We start from the raw sequence: 15,929 nt of genomic DNA on the forward strand, positions 1-15,929 counted from the left end.
TTGAAAAATGACAAACCAACACACTGATTTCATGCTGTCTAAGTTGCTCTTGAGGAATGCACAACTGTGCAAAGTAAACACTCATGCACCCTATGAGTGAGTGCAGAAACTCACCGCCATTGTTGTGTTGTTGTGGGTCCTGAGCTGGGGTCTCCACACGAAGGCTCTGTCCCATGATCCAGCCCCTGAGGGGCCCTCTACCTGTCCTGCACCCAGAAATGTGCACACTGCACTGGACAGCTGCACCTGCCTTCCTCCTTCAACAAAGTCCACTGGTCTCTCTCTACCTCAGGTCCTTTCTTCTTCTCTCTGTTTCTCTCGTCTACCCGTCCTCTGCGCCTTTCAGTTCAGTCCTTCCCCCCGTCCCTCCCACCCGCAATCTCCTTAAGACCTTCCCTCCCTCCAGGAGTTGGACTCGCTCTCCCCCTCGCTCACTGACCCTCCCTCCTTGGCTCGTAGCACAGGTCAGCATTCACTGAAAGATGCCAACCATTCCTGGGAGAAAGACAAGTCATGTTTTCAATCTGATGTGCGCGCCGCGGTATGTGGTACAATCTATGCATCCAATAATGCATGTCAAATGTAATGTATGCTCTGTGGTGCAGCTGGTCTCAAGAGAACAGGGTCTTTTAACACTCTGATCCAGAAACAGAAAATCCAGACTTAAAAACCTCAGACCACATAGTATGCCCTGAAAACAATCATCTGCCTCACACACTGGTGTCGGTATTTTCTTGCCTTCCTAGCGTTGAGACGACAAGGAGAACAGAAGTTAGAGATATAGACAGAGTTTGTATAAGCTGTTCCTAAATTAGCAATGCCTCTAACCTCACAAACAAAAACTAATTTAGTCTGGATGTGGAGGAAAATGAAGCAATCAATGCCTTCAATCAGGAGAAATATAACACAAAATCAGAGACCTGACTTTTTGTGGGAGCTGCGTAAAGGTCAAGTGTGTCTGAGACACGGCTCCCTCTCAACATTTAGACAAGAATCACAGCTATGGCACTGAACTTGTTAAAAGAAGGAATGCAGGATCAAAAGTCTTCTGACAAATAGGGAAATGTGCTGATCAGACTTATGTTGCTGTTTCTATATCCAGCTACACGCTAATATAAAGCTACTACAACTCTTTTTTTCTGAACTTACAGAGGGTGTTTATCATGCCGCTCACCTCCCTTAATGCCTCCAGACACCATTTTATGCACATCTCCAAGTACTCTTATCACAATTTGAACAGTCTTTGAGGCATTAGCATGACTTTGAAATATGTTTGCCAAGGAGAGCTGCCCTGTTTGGGGCTAGAATATAGAGACAGAAGCAGAGCAGGAAATAAAAAGAGACAGCTTTCTCTCAACTAGAAGAAAAGAGAAAGCACGGACTGGACCCCTGAATTAGTGCTTTGATTCCTTTTGAGGTTTGTGTGTGTGTCTTCAGAAAAACCTTGTCTGACTGCTCCTCAGAGGAATCCGGAGCATTGAGCTGTGTCATTATGCCTGGATAGATCAGAGTTTTCTGAGCGTTTGGCTGCATCTCGAAGCCGTTTCTAAAGATGGAGAGCTAGTGTGTTCGACAGCGTTCCTTTTCTCTCCCTGTGCCCCAAATACAGCCTCCACACCGGGCCGGCTTCCAGAGAGAGCTGAGCCAATCCGCATGAGCCCAGAACCTGTTGGCCTGACCTGGATAACAGACTGGGCCAGGCCACTTCAGCAGACTGAAGCAGGTACACACACACACACACACACACACACACACACACACACACACACACACACACACACACACACACACACACACAGCCCTGTCCAACATGGGGAGAGTATGGAACCTATGGATGGTGCTAAAAAGCTACGTGTCACTGCTCCGAGTCTCATTCATAATAGAAGAGTGCTTTTTCAAGCTGTTTAACTTATGCCTCATATTTTTTTACAAGGACATGTTTTTAACCACTCGTCTGCAGTGACCTTGTCGTGACAATCCACTTTTATAGCCAAGAGTAAGTTGAGAAAATCAATGCCACTGTCTGAATGGTAAATGTGAAGCTTCAGCTAGTTAGCCTAGTTTAGCTTAGCTTAGCTTAGCTTAGCGCAAAGACTGAAAATAGGGGATAACAGCTAGCCTGGCTCTAAAATCCACCACAAAGTAACTGCACTCGTCCAAGTAATAATCTGGCACACGGCCCTCTGTAAAAGAACAAACTCTCATTCAAAGTCTTGTTTTGATGGATTCAGCAAAAGAGATACAGTGTTAGTTAGTGAGGTTTTTCCTGCTTGGAGAATTACAAAGTGGCTGCCTCCATCACATTTTGTCCCGCCTCCAGTTCTTGACAAACTCTGACAGGGTTCATAATGGAAATCACAATTTTCTAACAAGCCTTACGCTTGGTGGATTTCTGTCATTGTGCACTAGGAAAGGCACTGCTAAAGCTGCCAAAGAAGAGTTGTCTGTTTTGGACCGCAGAAAAGCGGTGGCTAGCCCGGTCATTGCCACCGCAAAAAAAAACAAAAAAAAACATGGCTTTTTTGAAGCCAGGTGGCCACATTTGGGCAAGAGGTTGGAGCTGTGAGGGAGTGAAATAAAAGTTCACTCTCTGTACAGTTGTCATGAAGGGGCAAATTAGCTAAAAAGACTGAAACTGTTTTCTGTACCAGGCTGTTAAAAAGTTTATTTCTGCTGTAAACTCTGGCGTTTTAACAAGGAGGTCTATCAGGATTGGCTTGCTTCCAAAGCATCGCGATCAATGCGTTAACACTTACAGCCCTACTTCAAATGTAATTATTTTTTTAAATGCTTCAACAGTAGGAGATCTAAATTTGTGTAAATAACATTTTGCCTGCAGAATAAAACTATTTTACAAGATATTCAGTATATCAGTGTTTGTGGTCATGTTCTTAGTCTCAAACAGAGCTTAACCAGTTCATACACAAACATACAATACACAAACAAATATTACTGGGAATACAGAAAATTGCAGATCAACAGCCAGGAATTCACATCAGAGACATAGCTGACTATCCACGTAACAATTTAGCCACCATTTATTAATAATAGTAATATTTTTTAATATATAATTACTGCAACTCCTAAAATTCGTTGCTTGAAAAAAGAGCTTCCTTGAGCTACATGAAGGTACGGTACACATGCATGTGTGTGCAAATCATCTACCCTGGCTGGTAGGCAGATTTTGTCCCCTTAGGACAGAGCTGCACTGTTTCTCCTTGTATCCAGACTTTATGCTTACTTAAGCTAAGTGGCTGCTGCCTGTAGCTTCATTAAAGTGGCACTGATTTCTTGTCTTACTCTTGTCAAGCATATAACCTATTCCCTAAAACGTCTGACAATTTCTTTAATGAAAATTCAACGCTTAAAAACACACTTGTAGATGTTTTTCAGTCTTGCACTGATGAGAGTTGAGTATGGCTTTTAATATGAAGTGGCCACAGGAAGTGCTACCTGACAGTCACTAGGGATGGCTTAGCATATTGACAGTTGGGCATTTTAGCTGCGTGTTTTTTGGCTGAGTAGTTTTACAAAAGGGAAGTGCTTAACTGAATAGCTACAGGTGACTGTGCACCAAAAACCACCGGTGCAAATAATCAAGGTTAATACTTCCCTTTTCATTTCAAAGCAGTTAAGCACCTCATTCTCGTAATCAAACTTTAAAAAAAAAAAAACAACTTAACTTAAACAATGACGCAACAGATATTCACCGAACCATCTCTTTAACAACACACATGACCAGGGAAATCCCTGAAAAGCCAAGCTTTGGGTGGGGAAACTGATCCTCAACCAGAATGTGAGGTTGAGAAGATGTATGGCTGGAGTCCTGAGTGGCTCATAAAACATCAAGAGGCTAGACAGACCCCATAAACACAGTGTATGTACAGCGAGATGAGTGGATCTACAGCTCTCTCCAAAGTATTAACACTGCACTTAACAAACCACAACGAGCAACTCGGTACTCACCACGATTTTCCATTACAGAGTTTGAGGCACACCAATCAACGGTTCCTGAAAAACAACAGTGTGAGATGTGAGCTGAGACACACCAGCTGAACAAGTCAGTAATTCAGTTTTTCCTTAAACTTTTTTTATTTGCAAGTGATGCTCCAAAAACATGAACAATGTGGTCTTAATTTCATGGCATATTTAGTCTTAAATGATTTGATTAGAATTCCTTAAAAGCCATAATTATCTTTACAGTATAAAAGTATCTGAAGCATCTAACTCAAACTGATCTTGGCAAGATAGACCCCATATTTCTTGACCACTTAAACACTAAATTAAAAATCAAACCATATCTAGTTATGCCTGTTTAGATAAAAGAAATCACATATCCAGGAGTTTACATCTGGTCAACCAAAACTTAATGGCTATGGTTAAATTATCTTTCAATAGCATGTATGCAGCATTGCACTCATTATAAATGACCGTAGCATCATTAACTGTGCATTTATGTTAATAAAAAAGGTACAGACATACACTATAGAAAGTCATGGGTGGGGTGGGGGTGGTTGAGGCTCCTCAGCAGCAGTGTAGCAGTATTTCTTCAGGTCTCCAGCATGCTTAAGATGGCAGCGCCACCCATCTTAACCCCTCTGATAAAAGACAAACAAAGAGGATTAGATCAGTTAGTCATAAACAGAAATCATGGCAAGAAAGAGTGAAGATGTGTGTATCATCACTACAAAGAACACCAGCATATTTAAACCAGAGTGAGCCTGAGACGTAAGATCCAAATTTCAACTTGACATAAATTGTGATCTGCATTTTTTGTATCTGACGTAGACTGAGCAGAATACAAAAAGCAAATAGGTTTTAAAAGAACTACAGCATGGAGAGGACATCAAGCTTCATCTCAGAGATGCAACAAAATCATCCACATTCCTTTGTATTTGAACGTGTGTGCGTCATGAAGCAGAGAAAACAACAAAGGCCCTTAAAAAGAGACAAAATATGAAACATCAACATGTAAGAAAATCTCACAGTTTGGTACAGCTTGAAGTAAACGGACTGCGGCAGACTCCGGTCATCTAAAAAAAGACAATGATGCTACAGTAATCCTCAAAACTGGATGACTGGAGTGTGAATCCATATCTGTTACGTCACTACTGATGGTAGTGTTAAAAATCTCGTGGGAGAACGGCTTCCTGGCATTCGCTCAGACCTTTGCTTCCAACTGGGCATCGTTCAAACTATTCACGTGTAAAAAGTCAAAACGCTCTCGTCGAAACACTTCAATAACGTAATTAAACACTTTTGTTGGCCGAGTGCATCGCTTCGTACCCACAAAGTAACACTCTTAAGTCCCTGAAGTGGGCGAATTTATGTATGGCAAAAAATATTCTGCTGATGATGATTGTAGTTACTGACAGAGCTGGAATAGCAAATACCTAACAAAAGGGTTTATTAGTTTCCAGGAATACAAAGATGCATAAGCAGAAGACAGACTGATAGAGACCCAGGGCAGAGAGCAGCAGAGCGGGGCAAAACAGAATCAACTGTAATTCAACTCAGTTTGATATCGTCAGATCGAAGCTGTTGTGAAGTGATTTCCAGCACATCTCTTAGACTGGAACACAAAAGGTCTTTATAAAAGAAATTGAGAAAATGAGCAGGCTTACTTTCCTGAACCTACTGGACCTGTTGCATGTACCCATCTGTTGAGAATGGAAATATCAACATCTGCTCTTGACAGTTCAAAGAGAAAAGAGGACAGAACATGAATTCCAGCTGCACCACGAGATAGGATCGAAAGGCATTAAAAAGTAGTGAAAGATCCATTTCTCATAATGCTGAAACTAGAGCGGTCATGATTAGGCCAATGAATTAATCTGCTACTTCGATAACTGACTGATTGTTTTAGCCATTTTTTGAAGCAAATATTTCATGATTTCAGCTTCTTAAATATGAGGATCTGCTGCCTTTCTGTGTTTGACATCACTGTAACTTTAATATTTACGCTATTTTAAGACCTCACCTTGAGCTCTACGTCTGCAATGTACACTCCTCCTTACAGAGATTTTATAGAAACTATTATATAGAATTCCAGTATGTTATTGCCATGGCCCAAGAAAGCTCAATAAATATTTGAGAACATGAGCTACTCTCTCTCAAAGCCAGAAGCCAAGTCTCAAAATTGTGACGTCATCAAGTTTAAAGTCTGGAGCTGCTCCACAGACAATGAATGATGGATCTTGTGGACTCACAGAATGTTTTTTTGTTTGTTTTTTTTAAAGATTATTTTTTTGGGCTTTTTGCCTGGACAGGATAGTGTGAAATGGGGAGGGGGGGAACGACATGCAGCAAAGGTTTGCAAGCTGAAATCAAACTCGCGACCACTGCAGCGAGGCATCACCTCTATACATGGGGCAGTTGACCTGGAAATCCAGATATCCCGCCCCAAGCAAATTCTAATTTGCACTGCATGGGAATCTGGCCCCAACGAGCAGAGCCCGCTGAATCGCCAATCAGATCAGTCTATCTGACAGAGGCGGGCTCTGAACGGGCGTAACATGATGAGAAGAGCGCTGCACTGTAGGAGTCGAAAAGTAAACAGCCAAAATGGCAGCTGCTGAAGGACCGCGTCCATTCAATTTAGCTTTGGAAGAAACGCTAAGCCAACTACACTTATCTTTTTCCTTGAGAGAGGAACAGAAGACTGCTCTAGAAGCCTTTGTTTCCAGGAAGGACGTTTTTGCTGTTTTGCCGACGGGATATGGCAAAAGCACAATATATCAGTTAGCCCCACTGGACGGCAAGCAAATGGGGCTTACTGCAATGAATATGTCACCTTGTTTTTTGCTCTGATTGGCCATGCTATCCAATTGCGTGCGGCGGCATTTGAAATGCCTCAGTTAGTGCCACCCCTTGGGTAGGAAGGGTGTATCGGTGAGGGCCAGACTCAAAATCTTTCTAGATTTGAGTCTGGATTTCCAGGCTATGGGCATTGGCACTATCCACTAAGCTACCGACGCCCCAGAATGTTTGTTTTTAAATCCAAATGAGCTTTATTCTATTGTAGGCTTGGGTGGTATCTCGGTATTATGGTATACCAGGGTATTTAAAAAGTCCTGACAGTATGATTTTCAACACCATCAAAACTACTCTATTAAACTCACTGTGTGTAGTACACAGCACGCACCACCAGAGGTCAGTCTCTGGTCTCTACTGGTGGAAAAGGCAGCTGGTGGTGGTGGGGATAACATCTCAGAACTAAAAACAGCCGGTCAGCAACAGCAGAGAGGCCACAGGGAAATAGTTTTACAACCAACTCGGTGGACTATCCAAACCAGATTTGGTGATTGTTGGAACAGTGGACTAACTAACTGAATGACTATCAAAGCTAACCAAGACAGTTTTGGTGAGATTTATTTTGTTTCTGTCAGTTTGAATGAAGTGTTTTACCATGAGTTAAAACAGCAGTTAAGCTAGTCGTAGTTCTGTGAAAGAGAGAAACGGGTATTCAAAATGGGGGAGGTTGTATTTCTCTGTTTAATGAGGAAACTAGTTGCAAAAATATGCCATTCTTGACATTTTATCAGTTTCTATTGTGTATTTATTTTACTGTAAAGCCTAAGAGAGCCTGAGGAAAGTAGTGAACCCGCCAGTCACAGAGGGTTGGGGGTAGTGCCACAGACTAATATTGTCATATACCATATACCCCGGAGAAATTTCAGGAAGGTATGGAGGTATTAAAAGTTAGATACCACCCAAAGCTATTCTATTATAGCGTTCTCACGCCTGAAACAGATAATCTGGCCATATACTCAGAACAAAACGCTGGGTGCTTTCAGTGTCATCTACAACATCTTTCCAAATTCATTTTGGAGCAGATCCAGACTTTGTACTTGATGACATCATACATTTGAATTTTAGCACTCTAGTTTCTGGGTTTGGGAGAGTTATTCAAATTTACAAATATTTTTAGACTGTTTTAAACCACAGGGAAAACATGTATGACTTTTGAAAACAGTAGTTCCCTTTAAACAAAATAAATATAATAATGACATAAAAATAATAATAAGCTGCAGCCCAAGACCTCACGGCATCTTAACACACTGGACTGCAAGTTGACCTTACTTTGCTTAGCTTTAATACTATGAAAACCACATCTTTGGGGGTAATGGAGAAAAAACAGCAGAGGCATTTTCTTTGCATGAGAAACCAAAAAGCAAAAGCATGAGAAAAAAAAAATGCTGGTTATAACTAGCAGTGAAAAAAAATGCATACGACCCAAAGTCTAACCCCAAACGAGACCGCAAGATTCCTTCAGTTGGTCTCTCCACAGCGCATGCAAAGCAATCCTTCTGGTGTACTAATGGACCTTCATATCGGCTTACATTTTTGTGAATAACTGGTCTAACCAAACTGCAGCATCTCTGTCTTGTGGGCAAGTATTATTATCAATGAATGGCAGGATAACAGCAAAAGTGCTGTCGGAATCTGTGAAAGCATCCAGGCCACAGGAGGCCCTTTGATAAGACTATCATTGTAATCAGTGATCAATGTCCTGCCATAAAGCACAGCGCCGTCTGTCCAAAGCATGCGTGGCTGGGTAACAAATCAGATGGGTAAACTCAGAAACAATTTCCTACCTTTACAATTATATTCTGACTTTTGGCATTTTTCTCTGTTCCTCTTCCAGGCCAATTTACTGGCAGGGTCAAAGGTGAACTTCCCTATCAAAAGAAGAAGCCCGAGTAACGAAACTTGGACATCAAACAGGTCGATAATCCTGCCAAACATTACATCAAACGGGCTTTAAAGAATTGTTGTCATAGTACAGCCGTCCAAACAGACTGGAGGAGAACCCTAACACCACTGAGAGGAGGCAGATGTATCCGTGGTTGGAGATGATTTTTTTTACACTCCCGCCCAGTGCCACAGCCTTGGCTGGATGACTCAAAATAATCGAGCTGAGTGGTGAGCGTTTTGCTCTATCCAGGGAAAGAGAAAATATCTTTGGTGTCTGAAAGTATGAGCGGATTTGAGGCAGTGAGGGGGTAGAGCTACAAATACTGAGCATTTTCCACCAGCTCAGCCACAACCTCATGTTATGTGGGCATCAACTAGATAAATTCCACGATCAAATATTGCTCTGTTTCACTTGCTGTTTCTGTCACGCTCACAGCCAGTCTCAGAATGTGTCCATAAAAAAGGGATGTTGATGGCCTACTTCCCTTTTGAGTTGTTAACCCTCTCCCTGCTCTGTGCTGTATACAGAGCAGATCAATATGAAGTCTCTCCAAACTTTTGCAAGACCCTCTGTCGCTCAGTGTTTGCACTGTCACGAAAGATATTTTCTCTGACGCCTCTGACAGCTGCCACCAGTCACTTCAGAGTGTTGGGCAAACAAGTCAAAGATGACATGACGCACTCGACCAATTAATGACATAAACACCCAACTGGAGCTGAAATATTCTGACAGTAGAGTAAATAAATGAGTCATAAAGTTACCTCCCCTCCTCATCAATCACCACTCATACTATAGTCTTCGTCTGCAACTCTATACAGTCAGGACCTTGTTCGAAAACTCTTATTACAAACCCACATCCTTTTCACGGATGATACCAGCTGGGAGCTTGTCCTCTTCCCAGCTTCCGTCCCACAAACACTCTCACCAGGAATAGGAGCCACCAATCAGGTATGCGAAAGTAGCCGTTACAGACCGCCTAGATGTCCCGACCGTATAATCTTCTGTGGGGTGCACACACCCTCACTGGCGCACTCTACTAGCGCTGATTCAATTACGATGGGAGCGGAAACGGCAGCAGCTGGCTGAGTTATGCCATCTTTAAATAGCAGTGCGCTTCTTACTCCAGGGCTCGGGTTTTTGGGCACAAAAAGATGCCAAGTCAGTGGAGTAAAATCATTAACTCCACACTTGAGACTTCTGTCTAAGACAGAGTGAAGTTACAAGATGGTTCAAAGCTGATTTAGTAGGTCCTGAGTCAGGTGGACTGAGCTGACGCATACTTACAGGCCGGCTCCAGAGAGGTATCAATGATAGATGTGTAGATCAGAAAAAGTGGCTGCTGTTTGGAAGGCAAACCTGCAGTCTCTCTGCTTGGACCTTTCCGCAGTGTGTATCCGAGCACCACGGTTTCCGCACCCCTCTCCGAAATGGATGGACGAGGGTGTCTGTTCCCAATCCGGGCCGGGTGAGCGTCATCACCGAGCCTGCCCCAGAAAAGCCTCATCCACCACAGGGACCAGTGGCCCACTTCTGTCTTTTTTTTTTTTTTTAAACAAGGAGCCCAAAATGCTCCTCGCCTTTGCTAAACTTTTCTCAGTGTCCCCCCACCTGTGTGAGGACTGCACTGCAGGGATAACTTACCGCCATGCAACACAATGCATCCACACAGCAACAACATGGTGCATATGTTCACTTCACACAGCATCTCCAGGCTCTCCACCTCTGCTCCCTTGCCTTGAGGAGGGCGGGGGGTTGGAGGAGAGACATTTACCAGAGAGCTTCCGAGGAATCTCAGGCACACATCAGTCTCATCTGTGGTCTAACCGAATCAATCAGGCCCAGCTGACAGCTTAACCATTGGTGGTTGCCGCTTAATGGCCCATTAAAGTGGGGGGGACTTACAATGGGAAGTGGAAAGAGCTCAAACACAAGGCATGAGGCAGCATTTTGTTCTTGGAGGAGAAAATTAACTTCAGGAGCTATTACGCCACAGGCAGATGAAACCAGAGGAAATTTATGTTACTGAATAGGAGAGGGCGAGGAAGCACCTGAGCCAGGGTTTAAAGAGGTCTACATGAGCCAAATATACTTGGTTCACAGTAACAAATGCAGTAAAAAGAAATATAGCTAGTAAAACAATAATTATGAACACATACATGCCCTTTTTAAGCTTGTTTGGTTGTTTAAAAACAGCTTTTATCAGTAGGTTTCAGGCAAAAAGTGTCAGCCTACTCTTGTAATGTGAATAAATGACTGTATGTTCCTTATGGCATCCAGTATCACAATGCCCTTGAGGAAATACACTCTCCTTAGTCAATAATACAACATATTACTAAAAAATTAAATTAAAAAAAAAAACTCTGCTAGGCTACCAGCTCCAGAATTACACGTTAATACCACACACATGCAAGCGCAAATATTCCCCGTGAAGATGAACAGGCGAGTGTATCACGTCTTCCATCTTTGCCCGAATACTCCGTGTCCTAATTAGATTTAAATGGAGCGCTGATTTCTACTTGTATCGCCGAGCTGAGGCTGATTGTTACTTAACCACTTCCTTTCCTGAGGCAAGATTACAAATTACCTGAGAGGTGGACTCGGTCTATCGCGTGAAAAGCATCAAATTACACAGCTGTTACTCCCGGCAGGAGGAGAAAGAGGAGCCCGTGTGTGTGTGTGGAGGCTTCCTACATCGACCTGCCTCCCTCTCCGCGAGCGGATCTCGCGCCAGTGGACTCAAGATGCTGCTGAGTGACTGAGAGAGGCGCTGCGTCAAAGCCGCCGCAGCGAGCACGCACACTTCCTGTCACGGCTTTCAAAATAAAAGCCGATGTAGCATTTTGCTACGTTGTGGGGGGCGTTTCGTTTGAAACGTTTAAAGTAATAAATAAATAAGGGAGAGTTTGTTATGTATGTTTTTGCTTTTGTTGCTCATATTTTAGTCACTTGCTTTTCACATATAGTGACATGCATTTGGGCACCCCTGGTCAACATTTATTTTACTGTTAATAGTTACTGTGAATAGTTTTTTGTTTTTTTTAACTTTAAAAGATTTAATAAAAAAAAAAAAAAATCTTAAAATATTGAGGAAATGTGTGATCTTTAACTTTTTGTCCTTTGGAAATCAGGGGTCATATTCACAAAGCCTCCTAGTGCAAAGAGATGCTCCTACTGACAAAATTCTTGTGACATTTTCTTAGAATTTCCCCTTAAAGTTACGACTATGTATGCCCTTGTAAAGAAAAAAGTCATTCACAAAGCATCTTAGACCTTAAAAGAGCTCCTAAGGAAGCTTTAGAGTTTGTTAAATGGAGGAGAAAATGGTGGAAGCACAAAGAGGCTGGAGATATACCACTGGATGGAATGCTACAAGTTAGATTGTGCAGGGATAATATGTGTGGTTGATTTCATTAGGCATACGCAGACATTTCCCACCTAACGCTATAACACCAGAAATAAAATGATCACAACAGAAAGATATTTGAAAACTGGAAAAATGCAACAGTGCAGCAGTGATGATTTGGGTCTGTCTAAACCTTCCATCAACAGAGTGATCACACTAACAATGACAATACTTTAAACAGTCAGTAGTTCATTTCATTTCCACTGGGTGTCCACATCTTGCAGAATGCATCATACCTAACAACGGGGTCAACCACACCTCCTCACTAAGGTAAAATTTTCTGTCCCTTCCTTGCTCAGAGTTGCCTTGAGAACTCTCCTAAATCACTCCTAAGCTAAGACTCCTTGCTAAAAGTTTTTAGCCTAAGTTAGGAGCTTTCTGAGGGTATTCTCAGAATGTTTGTGAATACCGCCCAGGGTCATCTTTTACATCTTTTTTTTAGTGCACATGAACTAAGTTAGATGAGTAAGTGTAGTTAATGGAAGTAGAAAAGTTTGACTCTAAGAGCTCTGCGATGTCACACACAGGTGAGCGCCATCTTTAGCATTTAGCTCAAAGCACCACTGTGTCGAATAGTTAAGTAAGCAGAAGATGAAGTGATCTCCAAATGGCATGGAGTTAAAGATGGAACATGCTTTTCAACATTTTAAGCAGGATTAGTGAATTAATTTTGTTTTGTACAAATTTAAATTGAATAAAAGGAAAGACGCACCATGCAAAAGTCTGGGCACCCCAAGACATTGAGCTCCCATATAACTCTTACCAGGGTCTGAGATTTTAATTAGCTTGTTAGGGCTATGGCTTGTTCACAGTCATCATTAGGAAAGGCCAGGTGATGCAAAATTCTAAGCTTTATAAATACTCCATCTCCTGAAACCTCGTCCCAACAATCAGCTGCCATGGGCTCCTCTAAACAGCTGCCTGCACTCCAACAACTAAAATAACAGATGCAAACAAAGCAGGAGAAGGCTATAAGAAGACAGCAAAGTGTTCTCATGTTTCCCCAGTTGGTAATGTAATAAAGAAATGGCAGTTACTGTGGCAGGAAATGGCAGGAACTGAGGAGGTCAAGTTGAGGTCTGGACGACCAAGAAAGCTTTCAGACTGCACCACTCGTAGCATTGTTAGAAAGGCAAATCAAAAACCCCTGTTTGACTGCAAAAGACCTTCAGGAAAATTTAGCAGTCTCTGGAGTGGTGGTGCACTATTCTACTATGCAGTGACACCTGCATGAATATGACCTTTCCTGTGTCCTCACGACAAAACTCAGCATCAGGAGTTTGTAAAGGAATGTCTAAACAAGCCTGACGTACGTAGCCTACTGATCATGCAGGGTGCCCAAAACTTTACTTCAGCCTTTTTCCTTTTTTGTTATTTTGAAACTGTAAAAAAAATTCTTACAACATTGAAGAAATGTGTCATCTTTCACTTTCGCCATTTGGAAATCAGGTCATCTTTTACTTGCTCAGCTATTAAGGAACAGTGGCTACGTTTACATGCATGCTAGTATTACGATTATGACGATATTCTGAATTTGATTAGGCTCACGCAAACAGCATATTCTACTTAGATATTTGGAATTAGGTCTTTTTCCAATTCTATCTTTTCAATTAGGACTCGTGGGATATAATTCAGGTTTGGGCATGTATACAGCACATTCGGAATATGCGTCTCAATTGGGGTCTTTACCGAAGTTTGTGACACACAGCCTCTTGCCTGTATGGTCATCTCTGTGTGTGTGTTGTCATGGAGAACATGGAGTACACAAACAAGCGTCAACCTCTGAGGCTGAAAACTGAGGCCGATGCAGAAGTGCCAGAAGTGCAGTTCATCGAATGGCCACTAGAGACTGGCTCCAAAACAGAGTCAATCCTCACAAACCCCCATGTTAAAATGTCCAACTTTATAGTAAACATATTTCTGCTGTAACAAACAGAAATAAACACATTAAAAAAATGTTGGGTCTACTCAATCAATCAATCAATCAAACATACATTTTTCATACATCAAAAATGCAACCCCAAAGCGCTTTTACTACTGGGATTGACTCGCTTCCAGAGCCAGCCTCAAGTGGCCATTCAAAAAACTGCAGTTTTTGGCACATCCGAGTCTGCTTCATTTTTCAGCCCTGGCAGTTGCCGCTTGGTTACAAATCAGTGTTTCTCCAATGCTTGTTTGGCATGATGCAGAGGGGTTGCTAGCTCAACTCCTGCTAATGTGAGCTCGCCTTTTTTCTCCAACCTAAACCAGGAGCTGAAATATCTGCAGGGGTCTCTTCCTCTCCAAAAGAAATGAACCCTCAGATTTAAACGGGTAAAAACACTCATGTTAAAATAAAATTAATGCTTTTTTTGAGACTCTAGTCACGCAGAGGTTGCTAAATGGCTGATGTGAAATCACAAATGGCCCTATCTCGAGCCAGTGTTCGGTGTGTCCGCTCTGGGCTACTGTAGAAACATGCCGATCTCCATGGAGGAGGACCCGCTCCCTATGTAGATATGAATGGCTTATTCTAAGGTAATGAAAACACAACAATTCTTATTTTCAGGCCAGTATACCTAAATCCTACACTCTGAACCTTTAAAGCCGCGTGGAATCGAGCACCTCCAAAATGAAGCTACAAGTCAGAGAGCATTGATCTGGAGACTGATCAGTTTCCGATTGAAGCATCATCCCCCTTCCTGATGGCTGCAGAGAAAATAACACATGCAGGGTGAAGCGTTTGTAGCGGCCTGTACGAGTCTTTTCCCACATCATGACGCGCAGCTATGGGGGAAATAACAGCATACAGACCTTTACGGTGCATCCCAATGACAGAAACATCCGGCTACAAACATCGACACACACCATCTACATCCCGGAGATCACATGCATCCTTTGTTGTGCACGGACAGACGCCTGAGCAGAGATGAGTGGAAAATGGAGTTTGAGGTGGTGAAGCAGCAGCAGCAGTGATTTCACCGAAAAGGCAGCACACGCACTCATCCCATAGCACCCGGGACGAGACAATATATTAACACGCAATGCTGCACTGTATACGTGCAGTTTGCTCCAATGCCGGCTTGTTGTGCAGCGGCTAAGTTGGAGCGCAACTTGGTTTATTGTCTGCGGAGAGATCTTCCCTCCAAACTCACTGAGGCTCATCCGCTCCCCCCGTGCCCTCAGCTGTTAGCCTACCTCTCTCCTCACTCACCTTCCTCCGCCTCCTCTTCACAAATTAGTTACAGCCGATGTAAAAATAGCAGCCCGGTCATTTCCTCACCTCAGACTTTCCCCCTCTTCCACTGCCCGGTCCAAACATGTTACGCATTTACCGGAAACCATCCCGAGCTGGGCATCTCGGTACCGGTAGTTCTCGGTGGAAGCTGCAGCTCCTCTGTGGGCGTTGCGAACACGGCTCCTCTTTGTGTCAGGAAGACTCCAGTACCCACCAGGCATTGCATTGCATTTATCTAGGGTTGGGAGGGGGTGCGAGAGAGCATTCCGTTATATTCTCCAAATCCATACTGTGATAATACAACAAAGCAGAGAGGTTCACTTCTACCGTCCTTTATCCATCATCGTATTATTCAATTCAAACAGTTTGCACATTTAAAAACACTAAAATAAACCCTATTGTCATGATCCATCACTATGTGACAACTTAAAAACTTTACACACCATGCTATAATGATGGATGAATGGGGTAACATTTAAAAATAAAATACTGCTGCAAAAATTGCATTGATATCTGCGTTTTATTTTGTAGGAAAAGGGTTTGGACCAAAACACAACAGATCCACCCTCACAAAAACAATCCTGATATTTTTTTTTAATGATTTTTGTTTA

At 42.6% G+C, this 15,929-nt stretch overlaps 1 protein-coding gene across 8 annotated transcripts in view; it reads right to left on the reverse strand.

Moving 5' to 3' along the window:
• Nucleotides 1-15,502, reverse strand: part of phactr4b (phosphatase and actin regulator 4b) — a 30,252-nt gene extending 14,750 nt beyond the window's left edge. For 2 of the 8 annotated variants that reach the window (XM_050046881.1, XM_050046888.1), the window contains exons 1-3: nucleotides 15,295-15,445; nucleotides 4,483-4,598; nucleotides 3,967-4,011 (exon numbers count right to left, since the gene is read on the reverse strand). In XM_050046881.1, the coding sequence (XP_049902838.1) occupies nucleotides 3,967-3,979 (13 nt within the window). In that variant the 5' untranslated portion in view covers nucleotides 3,980-4,011; nucleotides 4,483-4,598; nucleotides 15,295-15,445. Of the gene's footprint in view, nucleotides 1-114; nucleotides 330-3,966; nucleotides 4,012-4,478; nucleotides 4,599-11,282; nucleotides 11,441-14,894; nucleotides 15,233-15,294 lie in introns of those variants that run through there. The other 6 variants (XM_050046887.1, XM_050046886.1, XM_050046882.1 and 3 more) reach the window with 6 other exon arrangements.
• Nucleotides 15,503-15,929: the final 427 nt, after the last annotated feature.

This window comes from Epinephelus moara, chromosome 6 (assembly GCF_006386435.1).
Source record: "Epinephelus moara isolate mb chromosome 6, YSFRI_EMoa_1.0, whole genome shotgun sequence".
Classification (NCBI taxonomy): domain Eukaryota; kingdom Metazoa; phylum Chordata; class Actinopteri; order Perciformes; family Serranidae; genus Epinephelus; species Epinephelus moara.